General features: G+C 38.2%; 1 protein-coding gene across 2 annotated transcripts in view; it reads left to right on the forward strand.

The window, feature by feature from the left end:
* Nucleotides 1-15,262, forward strand: part of TOX (thymocyte selection associated high mobility group box) — a 218,967-nt gene that overhangs the window by 180,695 nt on the left and 23,010 nt on the right. For both annotated transcript variants that reach the window (XM_085313560.1, XM_085313561.1), the window contains one exon: nt 13,049-13,129. In XM_085313560.1, coding sequence (XP_085169686.1) covers nt 13,049-13,129 — 81 coding nt within the window. The remainder of the gene's footprint in view (nt 1-13,048; nt 13,130-15,262) is intronic.

The following is a 15,262-nucleotide window of genomic DNA, read 5'->3' on the forward strand; positions in this document are numbered from 1 at the left end:
TTGCCAATAGAAGCTACAGTCTTTTGTAACTCTTTGTGCGTTTGTTGTACTTTTCTTTTTAGCTTAGTCCAAGTGTCCATTCATGGCTAGTCACTAAAGTTTGCAGCAGTGTTTTCTTTCCATAACACACTTSCTGATTGTTTAGCACTGCATTCTCTGTTTTTCAATGGTATCACTAAATATTTTACTTTATGATAGATGAGTGGGATATACAGCATCTCACCTCACTGCTGAGAAGTGACAGGAGCTACAGGGTAAAGTGGAAAATAAGAATGTTAAGGCTCAGGCCTAAGACATTTTGGGATTCTTTTTTTATATGACTATTCCAAGATAAATACTTTTTCACTTCTGTATATTGAAGGTATTATTTCTATTTATAAAAAAAATACATGTCAGTCCAAGAAATGTTAGAGTCTTTATCTTTTTTTAAAAAAAATATTTTATGGATTTCATTTGTCAAATATGAGAACAGGGTTTTTTTCATCACTGCCTTGCAGAAATACTCAGAATGATTGTAAGAGACAATCAGATAGAACACAAAGCAATGTTAAAAGCCTCCTTTGGTATACAAGTTAAAATAATAGTTTTCCCTACATCCTTATTTCTGTAGTGATTCTTCTTGCTCCTTCCTGACCTGTTGTGATCTTTTTCACTTTTTCACTAAAGTTTCATAAAGCCAGACTGATTTTAATATTATTCCTATTAAACCCTTGTTCTTTTACATGTGCACTTCAGAAATAYATATAAAAAAGTGTTACTTAATCTGTAACACTTGTAAAATGTTATTATGTAATGTAATGAAAATGTAATTACCTGTAACAAACATATACCTTGGTATGTTGATAAAAATATGTCTAAAACCCCACTACCTGCAATGAACAAAGTATCAGGAATCACAGGTCCACCTGAACACCTTGTAGTTTCTAATTAAAATATAAAATCAGCCATATATTTTAAAACATACAAAGGTGTGAGAGTTTATTTTTTAATGAAATATAATCCTGCCACCAACAAAAAAAAACGACTGGTGAAGCCCAAATGTAATTACTAATGTTATGTTTTGCATCCTTCAGTTACTAATTGTTTTTTTCATTGCAGTAGTCACAGAAGGCTATATATCGAATAAGGAGTATAGGGGTTTCCCAAATCTGTGAAGATTTCCTTTCCTTTCCCTGTAAGGTTGGCAAGCTGAGCAGACAGGAAGGCAGAAGGAGGGAGGGAAGGACCTTGGTTCTGCAGTGAGACCGGCAAAGCTGGGTCTGCACCTTTGCAGAACTCCTCAGTTGGACCCTATAGAAAAGTGGACAACTCTAAGAGCAGCTCTCTGCATTAGCGAGTTTATGTGGTAAAGGCTGGCAAATGCCATTGATCCTCGCAGTAGTATACCATTGCTTTTCGGTTGTTATTGGTTTTGCATAACTGCTGATAGAGTAAAATCAGACAGGTAAAGAAATGGGCGCTTTCATTAAGCAACAGCCAGGTAGGGACAAAAAGGATATGCTGAGAGAGAGTTACATTGGCTGCCGAAGGAGGTCTGGGTGGGTGTTGATGTCAGCATGAATAGAGGAATAATACTGACACAAAATTGCATCTCATTCATTTAAACTGAGCATAGTATTATTACACAATAAATTATGCAGTTAATAAGACTAATAATAATAAAAATGAGAACATTATTTTGAATTCTTTTTGTAAGTTAAATCATTTGGGCTTTAAAGAAAAGGTTTTCTTCATTAATGATTGGATAATGTAGCTAAATCTAGTTCCCCGTTAAAGGTAACTGTAAATGAGACTCAGGATTTGGCACTTAGTGACTAACTAAAGAAAAGCTTGTCCTATCTAGTATCTGCTGTTGAAGGAGATGCAGCATTTGCAGAGTTCAGCTGGAGGAAAGATAACTTTCTGAATGTAAGGAGAAGTCACTGGGCACGTTAAAGTTATTTTATTTTGTTGTTCCTTTCTTCTGCCTTGCTTAATATGTCCAACAAAGATCAAGGTTAAGCCCATGATGGTACAGAACGGTGTAGATCGTTCCAAACAGCAGTTTGTCACAGTCCAACATTACTTTGGGGGGTCATGGTGATGGGTGTTGACTTATGACTTGGAAAAGGTATTGCCTGTGCTTTTGGCCACGTTMCAAAGAAGCGGTTTTGGTTCCCCTCTGCTCCAAGCGCTTACAAGCTGGCGGCAGGGTGGGTGCGGAGCCCCACAAGGAAGAGCTGCCCTCCAGCGGTACCTGAGGTACTAGTGCACCTCAGGAATGCTCCAAATACTTAGATTTTTTAGCTGGAACTTGCGCTTGTTTTTTCTCCACCATGTCTCCTAATGACCGTTAACCTGTGGCCGTTGAGGTGGTCACTGTTTTTCCTTCCATAACRTTTGCTCCACTGTAGAGTGGAGGCTGTAGAGTGTCTGTTTCTGCTGTATTTGTCATTTTATGTGTAGTACCAAAATACAATCACCAGTCTTTTCGTAGAATTCCGTTTAAGACAAGTGCATCAAAACTTAAAATTTCTAGCTKTAATTTGGATTTCCTATTCATGGCTGACAGCAATAATTGAGTAAGTCCTACACTGGAATAGCAGAACAAAATTTATTTTCCTTATCTCTGTTGTGCTTAAATTGAGTTGGAACACAGCAGAATGAGGTCCTATGGAATCTATGTAATATATCCATAAAAAAGAGGCCTGCAACCAGATTTTTAAACCAATTATTCCAAGAGTTTGGGTTAGCATATCTTTGCTGCTCTTTGACTCACTTTGCCTGTTCATTATCATCTATTAAGCACATTGTTAAAACTCCAGGACCAGGCCCTTTCTAATCTAGCACTGTACAAAGAGAATAAAAGAAAGTCCCTGTTTCAAAAAATTGGCAATCCTATTTTCTAGAATAAATTTAAACTCATTCTTTATTCCATTAAGGATCTAATAGTACAAAGTAATGATTACAAGACATCTTAACTGACTAGATAGTCTGTATTTTAAAGGCCTAATTTTTCAGATCCAGAGTATTAGTAACAGTTATGAAACCTAGGTCTCTGGCAGGAAAATTGGACTCTAAAAATACAAATGATTAGTGTAGCATTTGGAATTTGGCATTGAAGAAGCTTCGGAAATTCAGAAATAGTTAAATAAAGAAACAATAATATCATTAGAAGAATACGTTATTGTTGAATTATGCTTACTGAAAAAAATTCAATTATCATAAAGCTTCTGGCTTTTATGTTTTAGAAGCTAATGCTTATTCTGGAATTTAAATAGAATTATGTTTCCAAATTACGTTTCCTGAATTGGAACTCCTTTTACTATTTAAATAGTAAATATAAATGAAACAGAAAGTAGAACATAATGCAGCTATTGAGAAAGAAGAATAACTTCATATTTTTCTGCCAAAATGAAATTGCTGTTCCTAAGACCTGAGCCAGCTTCTGAAATCCATAGAATTATTCTTGTTTTTTTCCTGTAGATTGAGCACAGCATACATAAAGGTATTGAAACTCAGTACAGAAGCAACCTAAGGGCAGTGTAGGTATGCCCAAGCCTTTGCAGAAATTTGGTAACCTGACATATTAGACTGTAGCTTGTGGCAGGAACCGCATATGTTCTTCTAAGTGTGAAGAGACTAGGAAAATGTTCTTTGAAAGGCTTTGCAAGACAAAAACAAAAGYGATATCATGAACTAGATGATGTCAGGTGTCTTACTGAAATTAGGGGGTGGTTATGCTTAAAATGTAGCACATTCTGATTATGTTACTACAGAGAATATTGCAGTTTATTAGATTAAAACAGATACCAGCCTACTACCGCTCTTATTTTACCATACGAAGATATTTTCATTTGTGTGTCATATATTATAACTGATCCCATTAATCTCTGAGCATGCAAAGGCCATTTGCAAATAACGCTGGTGCGTGTCTGTGTTTTGCTTGTACTAACCTGAATACACAGAGGGGTCTAGGAATTAAAGGGACGCTGGAAGTATTGCACTATGTTGTCATAGCTTCTTCTGAAATTCCAAATTAGGTACAATAATTGCATGTGATCAGAAGAAGGGATTGCATTTTTCATCATTTTTCACTGTAAATGTTTTCTGAAACTCTTTTGATTAATAAACCTGTCAATAGAAAGCAGCTATAGCGGTAATACATCGGGGTATATTTTCTCAGTGTTGTAGCCATAACAAAGGGAAGTTTTCAGTGGCTTTTCTAATTCTTCTCTTAGTATCACAGACGCGGTTTTTGCTTTATATCTCCTTATACTTCTGTACATCTCATTTTTAGAACATATTTATGTACATCATCGCCCCTTGCGCACATTTTTACTGCAAAGGGGAGAAAAACGGCCCCCAGGGAAGAGGGTTCAGCATGCTAAATGGTCGAGTCTCTGGCTTTCAGACAGAATGCTGGTTCAAACTKGGTAAAAAGGCTACTTAGGTCATTTTCTGTCCTTAGATGAAAAAGGAAAGTCATGTTAAATCAGTACCAGATGTGCACGTAGTAAATGAACCTTAAGTTTCTAATTGGAGACATAGTAAAGCTTTAATAGCTGTGGCAACTTACAAACAAAATGTTCTTGTTTACATTAGTGTAACTTTAAAACTTCAGCCAAAGACCTTAATAAATGTGCTATTATTCTAAAAATGGAATTGAATGTCTGTTCGACATTCAACAAAATTAATCTCTGGTGTAACTTCAGTGATTTAACTGGAATTCTTAGAGGGATGAATTTGGCCTTCTATGAACAGCTTAGTGTCTGTATGCATGTGCGTATGTGTGTGTCTGTGTGTGTGTTTCCGTGTATTTGCTTAAATATTGTACTGGCCTTGGAGCAGGAGGAAAGGTGGATTCACCTAGGGACCCGAAACCTAGCGATCAGAWGAAGCAGGCTCAGCGACTGTTGGAGCGCTGTAACATATGCCTTCTTTCAGGCTGCATAATTCAGACGCAGTAATATTAGCTGCAACAGTTCAGCTCAATAGCAACACCTCATTATTTTATCCCTCAGTATTTATTCCAATGTTTGACGCCTCATGAAATTACTGTTAATGTGTTTATATAAGGGCAGATCTGACACAAGTGGGAAGAATTTAATTTCCCACTCATTCTTTCCTGCTGATGTGTCCTCTTCCCCTGGTAGAAGTGGCAAGTGTAAATAGTTAATTTGCTTCAATTATGAGCCTGTCCTGCTAAATTAGAAGCAGCAGGAATATGAAGAGCCAGAATTATACTTACGAGGCAGCTGACAAATCCTCTGAGCTCACAAAATCAAATCATTTACTCCTCATTGGTGCTCAAAGACCCACTAGATAAAAGCTGCAGTTTATTCTTCAGCATCTGATGGAACTTGGATTGTATGTTGCCAGTACTTAAGTAAATTGAAGTCCCCATGTATTAGTGTCAACATTTGTGATGCTGTTAGCATTTTCATTATAACCCACAAGCTTTCAAGGGTTTCTATTTTGGTCACTAAAAAAAACCTAGACTGATTTGGGCATGAAACATATCTAAGCATGTTTGGTAATTTCTCTCATGATCACGGTGATGTTTTTGCTGCAGCAGCACATTTGCCAGTGCAGCAATGAGTMTGGTAGATCACTTTATGCCTAAGATGCTGATGCTGAGATACAGCTCACTTCTGGTATAACACCACAGGTCACACTGAAATGGATCCAAGATCCGTGTTTCAGGAGGCAGTGGCTCAGCCTGGTGTGTGGGGACACGTAACCTCACGTGGCACCACGTTGCAGGGGAGCAGTGCCAGGCGATGCCTCATTCCTCCGGGAGCTCACGGCCGCAGTGCTCCCCTATCGCTTGGCTTGGCCGGGGAGCTCAACCCGTGCCTGGAGGTGTTGGGCGCCCTCCGCCATCAGGTTCCCCATGACCCAGCTCCCCAGAACGGCCAACAGCACTACGATTTGGGTGTTACAGAYCTTCAGGTGAAGGTAGCCAGTAGCATTTTGAAAACATGACTTTGCCATTTATTCACTATTACTTATACTTACATACTCATGCAGATGTTTGTTTTTTCATCTCTTATACCTCCTATAAAAGCTATACTTCAAGTACCTTTATTTTTTTATTATCACCGTGCTAATAAAGTAATCTCCAAGGAATAACTTTAAAATGCTTGTAAGAGGATGAGAATGTACTTTCCACTGAGTAGATAAACAACCATACAGGGCTTAAATTTAGCTTTACTTTATTTTTGCAAATGAAAATAGGAAGCAAAGGCACATCTGTGTGTGCATACTGCCAAAGTGAACTAGAAACAAAATGGATTCAGGAATAGGCACAGAAGAAAACAACCTCACACCTTCACTCCCAGCTACCTACACCAGCAGAGTAGCTTTTACCAGTGTTGCACCTTATGCATCTTTGGGAGGCCCACTGTTTTTCTTGACAGATTTCTACACTAAAATTGTTTGCGCCCTTTGAAGTTGTAGATGAACGTGGGAGGAGTTTAAAGCAACTGCTCCTCATGCTAGTGTCTGCTCCTTCTCCCTTCCTCTGAGGGCAGCTGGGCTTAGTGAACTGGAACACAAGTGGGTCAAGAATAGGCACACATACACACAGCCACAAACATAAATATGTGTATATCTATATGTGAGTGTGTGTGCACATATATAGATATCAGCGTATTGTTGTATGGTTTTCTGCAGGGCTGGATCTTGAACCCCTTAACGTTCTCATTTTTGCCACTGATTTTGTGAGAGAGCAACAGCAGRCCCCCAGATTTGCAACAGATGTTTGCCCCGGCGTTTCTGGCAGCTGGGGTGCTGGTCTCCCACACCCAGCTAGGGTAAAGAGCACTTGCACTGTGYGTGAAACCTCCCCCTCTGCTGTCAAAAGACAAAAAAGAAAAAAAAAMACTCCCTAAAGTAGGTCGCAGTAGGAGCTGCTGCGTATGCTCTGTCTGGGGTAATAAAGCCCTATCAGTAGTACGCTCACAAGCCTGCTGGCCTCCTGCCCAGCCCACCTGGCAGCTTAGTCTTTCTGCAGCCTGCCCTGAGCGCTGAAGTGGTGGCAAACATCAGCCCCCTCCRCCCCGGGGTGAATTTCTAGCATCTGTGCAACAGACACCATGGCTAGATAAGTAGAGCACCTGTCTAAGGAGTTACGAACGTTGACTTCCACCGCACTTTTCCTCCTTGTTATGTTTGGAAAAAACTGGGCCAAAAGGACCCTGGATTCCAAGTATTGCAGCAGTACAAATCATAAATAATAACCTTAATTTTCTGCTCATTCTTCTTCCCCACCCTTTATCCATACGTTAGGGCTTGATGGGAACAGGGCTCTAAATCATCTGTGTACACAACTGGAGCTAGGCCCAATTATTGTGCTCCATTCAGGCTTACATCCATTTTTTTAAAAAAGAAGAATGCAACCTAGTGCAAATAATCACCACATAAATCATATGCTTCCTGTTGTTTGTTTTGAACCCAGCTTTCATCCAACATGCTTCCGATGAAATCAGCAATCCCACTCCTGCAAGTTGCAAGCATCAAGTTTGTAAGGTCAAATTCAGTCCTGGTATAACTCGCTGCAATATTCAGGGAACTCAGTAGAGTTTCGCTGTTTGTGCTGGAGTTGAGTTTGGCCTGTGATCTCTACCCAGCGTGCCAAAAAGACTGAATTCTTTCCCCTAAGCCTCTAATATGTCATCAGTGTCATTTTCATGCTCTGTAGTCTAAGAGACTGCTGAGCCATATAGCTAGCCCTGGGCCTCTTTCTGTTGCTGTGTGTACCTAGATTAAAAATCAAATGGTAACATRTTTCAGTATCCATTAAGCAATTCTGGGGATTTTTTTTTTTCTGACTGCTGTAGGAATATCTTTCTCCATATTTTAGAAGAATGTGTGTAGTTCTAGAAGCCTTTGCTGCAAAATCAAAAGATTAAAACTAGAGATACGTCTCCCACTTGGAAAAAAATACAAGCTTTCTCCATTAGGCTGGGTAGGTAGAGCCAGGGATGACAGTCTGAATACAGAATTTAATTCTAAATTGCAGCCTACCATATTTTATCAGATGATATTCTGGTGAATTTAGCATGTGAAAAAGACACCTCCATGGATAATAGCACTGCAGAGTCCAATAGTCAAAACTAGTCATGTAGCTTTTTTTGGATATACTGCTTTTTTTTAGGTTTGTGGAACATTTCCGTTAAAACAAATGTGGATGCCTTTATATCATTTTAAAATGACAAACATACCTTGCTTGCAAGTGTCAGCTCTAAGGAGACATCCACTTCTTTGTCATCCTTGTGCTGGCCATTTAGGCAGCATCAGGGAAACACCATGGTCCTTCACAACATGTTTTGTCAGCGAGGAGACACCGGCCCTTTCAGGCTACCGTGAGGTACACGTTCTGACAGCCTCTTTTTCTCCTAAGAGTATCAGTCAATTTAGCTCACTGGTTCCAGGTATCAGTGGGGACTGTATCAGCGGGGCCTTCTTCCATCAGTACTTGATGTTCAAAACTAAGGACATATTTGCTGTTAAATAATGCAGGACATCTGTTTGAATGCCCAGTTTGACTCTTGCAGTGATGAACAGGGGAAACCTGTTCCCCTAAAGGAACAAAGGTTCAAGGCTCATGGGTCCTGCAGCTTGGTATGTTGTGGTGTACTGATAAACCTCCACAAGCAAGCTGACAAGAAGTTTGTCGGGAAAAGAGGACCAACCAAAACAAAAATTTGTCTCAAGGCATTCCTGATATATTTTGTCATGATCAGTGATCCAACACAYGGACAGCACAGGAGACACAAAGCTTGCCTCAAGGAACATATGATCTAGAAAGACAAGTATGAAACAGCTGTTAAAATACATACAGCAGAATATGAGCAGAAGTTGGCATCACAACACAGCAGAGCAGATATTCTGTTGTGGTTTTGATTTGGTAAATCAAGTATTTGTGCAGTACTTGTGGCTAACCATATAACCCACAACCCATCTATCTYCAAATGAAACTTTGGGGCAGTCAGCTTAAGGATGTGTATCACTATTAAGAGTTCAGTCCTGGGCGTAGGCTGCCACCAGAGTTGTGGTCTCAGCYTGTGGTCCACCAGGCGAATCTGAACTACAGAGTGCCATCTCAATGGCCTGGATGCTGGTACCAGRATCACTGGTTTTTCCAGTGGCCTCATTCAAATGCTACCTTTTGCACTAACACACAAGGAAGAGTTTTATACTTAGTTATTACAGAAAATACCTTCTTCGGTGTTGATGGATGTTTTGCTTAAACAGCATAAGTGAACTTGAAGCTATCTTATTGGGTGTATTTTGGAAAAGTAATTAAATAGTAAACTAAGAACCCTTGAATTATGGTGTGTAAATTTGCATTCATGAAGCACAATAGGAAAATAATGCCAGCAGCTTCCATTTCTTAGACAAATAAATGTAACTGTGGTATTGTGGAGGCTTCTGTAATACGCTGAAGATAGTAAGAATAAACCAAGCTGACCTCTCATCTCAAACACAAAAATATTGTCTTTCTGGTAACATTCAATTCCATAACTAGGATAATACAAAAAATAAAATACTGTGTAAGGAAACAAATCTGCTGGTGAATCAAAATGGGCCTTTACTGCCTGAATGACAATCAGTTGACATTCAATTATCATGTTAATTGAATTAAAGCAAGTTAGAAATGACTTAATTCCATAAGTATGTGCTCCTGTCAAGTTACTTAATAATTGTTGCTTACTTGAGGGAGGAGGGGAAAAGGACCTATATGACATTTCTGAGGAGCTAAAAGTAAAAACAGGTATCACCAATATACACCATAGATAAGCAACAGATTAGAAAGCTGCTTCTTGATAYAGGAAAAATGTTAAAAGTAAATGTAAATTGGAGAATATGGATTTCAGCATGGTCTTAAGCAAGGAATGTAAGCAAGGAAGTTATCTGGGGCACGCTTGAATGGTGACACAAGCCTTTTGCCTCCCCAAAACAGCTGCAAGGTTGCAACTCTGTTAAACTTACTACAACACAAAACTATTTAAGCTCAAGGGCTAAAAAGCTCTTGCAGCTGCAAAAAATAGGATGGGAGGAGCAGCTGATTTGCTCATACCTGTTGCAGGTGCTGCTACAACTGCTGAGGACACTCCTCACTTGCTCTGTTTTCTTAAGCCTCTGGCACAARTCCCAGCTCGCTTGAAGGCAGGGAACTGGTACCTGCTGCCAGAGCTGCATTCATTCACGTTGAGAGAAAARTACTGACAGCTGGACCTCATCGTTCCCTAAATATTCTGAGGCTACCTTAATTTTTAGTGTAAGCCAAATCCAAGCCAATTCCAAGCAGTTTTTCAAAGATAAYGTGAGGATCATCAGCCCACTTTGATGGCATCAAGATATGCACAGGGAGAACCCCAACTGTTGTCCTCAGATGCCACATGGATACCCTAGGAGGGAGGAAGCAGGGAGAGCTCAATGTGCTCTAGACAGGCTAGCTGGCTGGGATGCCAGCCAAACACCAAAGCAGCTGGGGTGACCAAAACCTCTCACTMTCCAGCTAGGAAATTTTGATCAGAGTGACCTCCAATTTACCTGGTTAAGGTAAATACCACTGTGAAAAGCAGTGTTGTTTGAACTATTATTGGCTAATGAGAAGACCGAAGAAAAGAGGGCAAAACAATGATGGATATGCTGAACGTGGCAGAAACATAGATGGGAAATAATTAGAAACAAGCTATACGGTGACATTCATGTGAAGTAGCAATGTTTTAGTGGGGATTTACAGCACTGTTGTTAGCTTCGTATTATTGAGTTAACCTTGTGCAATATGACTATTTGAGGGAAAAGTCAGRTCCCAGAGGACTCTTTCAATGCACTGTGACTGTAAAAGCACAGTATGACTGTATATTTTTTATATTTGTGTAATGCAAAGTAAAATCTGGAAGCAGTAGATACATGATCTTTTAAAGATCATTATTCTGTGTAAAATTCTGTGTTCTTCTGTGTAAAATTCTTTGTTCCACTGTGTTTCTTAAAYCAGCTATCAGAATAATGCAGARGGATTGCAATATACAAAGCAATATAAATTAGTCTTTGTTCTGTAGGTCAAGCTAAATTCATTTTAGCAGCCAGGAACAGATTGCTGACTAATTTTCGATTCATTTTCTAAATAAACAGTACATTTCCCTAATAATCATGGATGATTACAGTTTAAAAAGAAAATTACTACTTTTTTGGGGAGGGAGAAAGAATAGGAGGTCAGCCAACACTATATATTTATCTTAATCCGGAGAAATTACAAGGGTGCACATATGCAGCTGCACAGCTAAAACTAATCTTTATTCCTCTCTATCTTTATATTTACAATTTTGGAAGCCTAACACTTCCCTGCTTCCACTATGATCTTTTGCTTCCCTGGGAAGCAAAATCTTTAATCCTTTTAGGCAACCTCTGAGTTTTGCCAGCCCATATCTGAGGATTGTTCTGTCTCTGAAAGCAAAGCCTCAGTGAAACAAAAATGTTTCACAAGCACGTTCTTTATAAAAATGATGTTGTACTAGATCCTTCCTGCCTAACTCTGCCTCACTTTGTAGTTGGGGATCATATTGTCCTCTGTGTGTGCAGTCTGTCCTTCTAGATCCTCTCCATCATGAAATTACTCTGTTTTGGGGGGAGATTAGGATGATCAAAAGAGATCAGTTTAAAGGTTTATCCTTCTGGAGAGGAGATGTATGTATGTTTTGTGTTTTTCACCTGTAGAATTCATGAGAACACCCCCAATTTGTCATAAATTGCTTTGCCCACCTTTTGCCTTTTGACCTATAGCCCAAATAACTAGGCTGTACTGAGTGGCAGGGGGGAAGGTAGAWCGCTATTACTCATATTGTGGAGGTGTTCGCCAGGTGCCAAGRGTGCACATTTTGCCTGAAGAAATGGGCAGCAGAGACTGAAAGTTGCAGTTCCATTTTTCATAGTATTGAGAATCACAAATGTCCATGAAAACATGAAACAATCTCTGCCCCAGGCATGTGACTAAAAAAAAATTGTAAAATTTAACAGCAGTAAAAAAGTAAAATTTCTTTTGCTTTATTAATTTCCCTTTTTGGCCTTCTATCTGAATATTTCTAAACTTTTTTTCTGCACCAAGCAAGGCTAGGGATCAATTCTGCTTAGTTACATGAAGCCAAGATGCTTGTATGATTCTAAAATCTAATCTTTAAAAAAAGACATGAAGTAGTGAGAAATTCATGGTAATATTTACAAAGAGAAATACTATGTTGTTCCAGAATCTGTCCCTAACATCGCTAACAGTATGTTATTAGCTCAGCTGCACAGGTCAGAAATAGGTTCTCTTCTTGGGAACTTTCAATCCTAATATCTACCTATGCTTTTCTAACCTCATGTTACTACAGCACCATGAGGTCCTCCCTAACCTTGCAGATAATCTTTGATCTTGAAATTTGGGCAAAATTGAAGTGACTCTTGAAGTTCTTTAATCTATTATGAGATTGTGCACATGCCACATTTAAAATAATTTGGTGAGTTGAGAGAAATGAACAGAAATAGATCCATGCTCCTGAGAAGTTAATTAGAATGATATGGGATCAAGACTGCAATAATGACTAACATTTATTATTCTTAACAGCTCCATGAAGCTTCTCTGACTGCCCCCAACAATTTATCTGGGGAAGAGAGAAAACCTCTTGGCTGATTTGTCTTTCTATAAATATTTTTACCTTTCCCAGAGGGTTGTAACTTGTCTCACAAGTGGAGGTCAGTGAAGAGGCCCCCGTCTGCCTTCCCCCATATCCTAAATGTCCCATTTGCAAGTACACCCAACATTTCACTTTGAACAATTAAACCTGAGATGCTAGGAGGGATATTGTTTTTTTCGGTACTGCTGAGTAGTTAAAGGGTGTTTCTCAGTTGAAACAATATTTTCTTTAAAATATTTGATGTTTATTATTTCACTCTTTAAGCAATATGAGGAAGAAAAGCTGTTTACTTAGAAGGGCTTTATGAAGATGCATGAGACACACCGGTGATATATAAAAACAAAACCAGATTAATTTACCAATGTGACACTCTTTGTTTTTAGGTATACAAAAAGAAAACTGAAGCTGCCAAGAAGGAATATCTGAAGCAGTTAGCTGCCTACAGAGCAAGCCTTGTATCCAAGGTAACACATAATATATATATACATACGCATATATATATAATGACATATTGCAAGCCATTTTCAGCATTTATATGGTGCTGAGCACTATAGCATTTAGTGCAAATAGCCTTGTTTGTTCTCACCTTAAACTTAGGATATCCATTCTGTGTGTAAATGCTCAATAAAACCAAACATCTCGCAGTGAAAAGATATCCTCTCCCATCTGTTCTTGGTGAGAGCACTTCTCCAGGCTGGGAGGAGCATCGCATTTGAACAAGGGAGCATATACCTGTAAAAGACCACAGTGTAACAGAGATGCCATACCTGGCAAGAACCAGCCTACCTATAAGAGGAAAACCGTATCACGTACGCAATGCCTAGGTTTCTTTTTAAATACTGACTTTTACCTTGCAACCACAGTGCAGGAAAGGTCAAGCTTGGCTTGCATAGCGAGCCGTCATGTGAAGGCATGGATTTTCATTTTACATTGAGCAAGCAATTTGTATGATCGCAACATAAGTCATGTGGCGGCTTTTGTACTGGAACATGAAATGTATCCCTGGTATACAACCACTAGCAACTTTAGGTACTGATTTATACAAACATTCTTAGTGCCTATGACTTTGTAATGGGCTGTTTAAAACTTGCAGAAGACCGTGAAATTATTGTATGTGTGAATGTGAAATTATTGTATGTGTGAATGTGAAATTATTATTGTATGTGTTAATGTGAAATAACAATAGAGCAACTTCAGAATCGTACTGGTTAGGATCACCTGTTCTACACCTGTTTCACAGGTCAAATTTAGATATATTTTGCTCCTACATAAATAAAACTAATATTAGAAATAAAGATGGCAGTACTTGAAGAATACGCATATGTTACAGCAAGAGAACTTTTTGGTAGTTTTGAGTGTATTGAGGCTTAATTTAGTTATATACTCTACAAGTCCATATGTTTTATGAATTTTTACACATTTTCAGGGGAAAGATTATATGATTACCTGTGCAAGGATCTTTCATACATCTTTGTACATTATCTTAGTATTTAGACAGTGTTTGTGCTGAATTTCAAAATCTGAAATATRGATGTTATCTCATTCATTTTTTGTGTGAGGTATTATGCATTTTAAATTTGTAACTCCCATCATAAACACCAATGCATTGGTTAAGGTATTATGAAGAAGAAATTATAACTATTATTCTAACAAATTATTATTATAAGAGAAAAAACTATAGGTACAGGAATACAGGCCGATCTTTAAAAAGGAATTTTCCAAATGGTGATGCTTTAACAAAGTTCCCTTCTGTAGATACCAATTAGTTTGAAATAGCCAACTTCTTGGCAAAAGATAGGTCAAAAAACCTCAAAATATTCCAATAGATTTTGAAGATACATATGAAGCCAACTCTTTACTTGTGAAAATAGCTCAGATATCATTATTCAGCACATCATGGACTGTTTATATAAAACTCTAAATGGTTTTATTTTGAAAGATAAATATAACAAAACTGAGATTTTTACTTCAGTTTTATTTTCTGGGAAAAGAGAAAAGTATTTTCATGGCATTTTCTGGGGTTTGTTTTTAGAAAATTATTTTTAAAGATTGTTGACTAGTTCCATGCATGAAGCCATTTGTGCATATGTTTAAATCTGCTTTTAGTCAGAAAAGCACTGAAGCATTTTCTTAACTTTTAAGCATTTATTCAAATTCTCTCCATAATACAATGTTTTTCTCTAGTGTGGAAAGCATCGAAATATAAACTTAATGAAGCCAAGTCCTAATTGCTTACTCACATGAATAGGCTCAGTGAATCCAACAGAGCTGCTATATAACTAAAGCAAGCTCAGTTTGGTATAAACAAGTAAAGAGCCCAGGTGTAATATTAGATCAGTATAGTCTATATTATCATTATTAAATATTTATATAGCACCAGAAGATTTGTGGTTCTTTAGATAAGCATGTAAGCACAAAGTAATATATGTAATATATTATTAAGATTCATTATGTGGAGTCCATCTGTTCTATTATTTCCATCTATTATATTACCCTACGCAAATGTTACCTTTAGAGGATGTTATTAAGATTACAGGACCATGTTCTCAAAAGTTAAGACATGCCAGAAGTAACAAACCTTTTCCAGAAATGCTTTA

The sequence above is a fragment of the Rhea americana genome, unplaced genomic scaffold, assembly GCF_003343005.1.
Source record: "Rhea americana isolate MKP2758 unplaced genomic scaffold, rheAme1 scaffold_39, whole genome shotgun sequence".
Lineage (NCBI taxonomy): Eukaryota > Metazoa > Chordata > Aves > Rheiformes > Rheidae > Rhea > Rhea americana.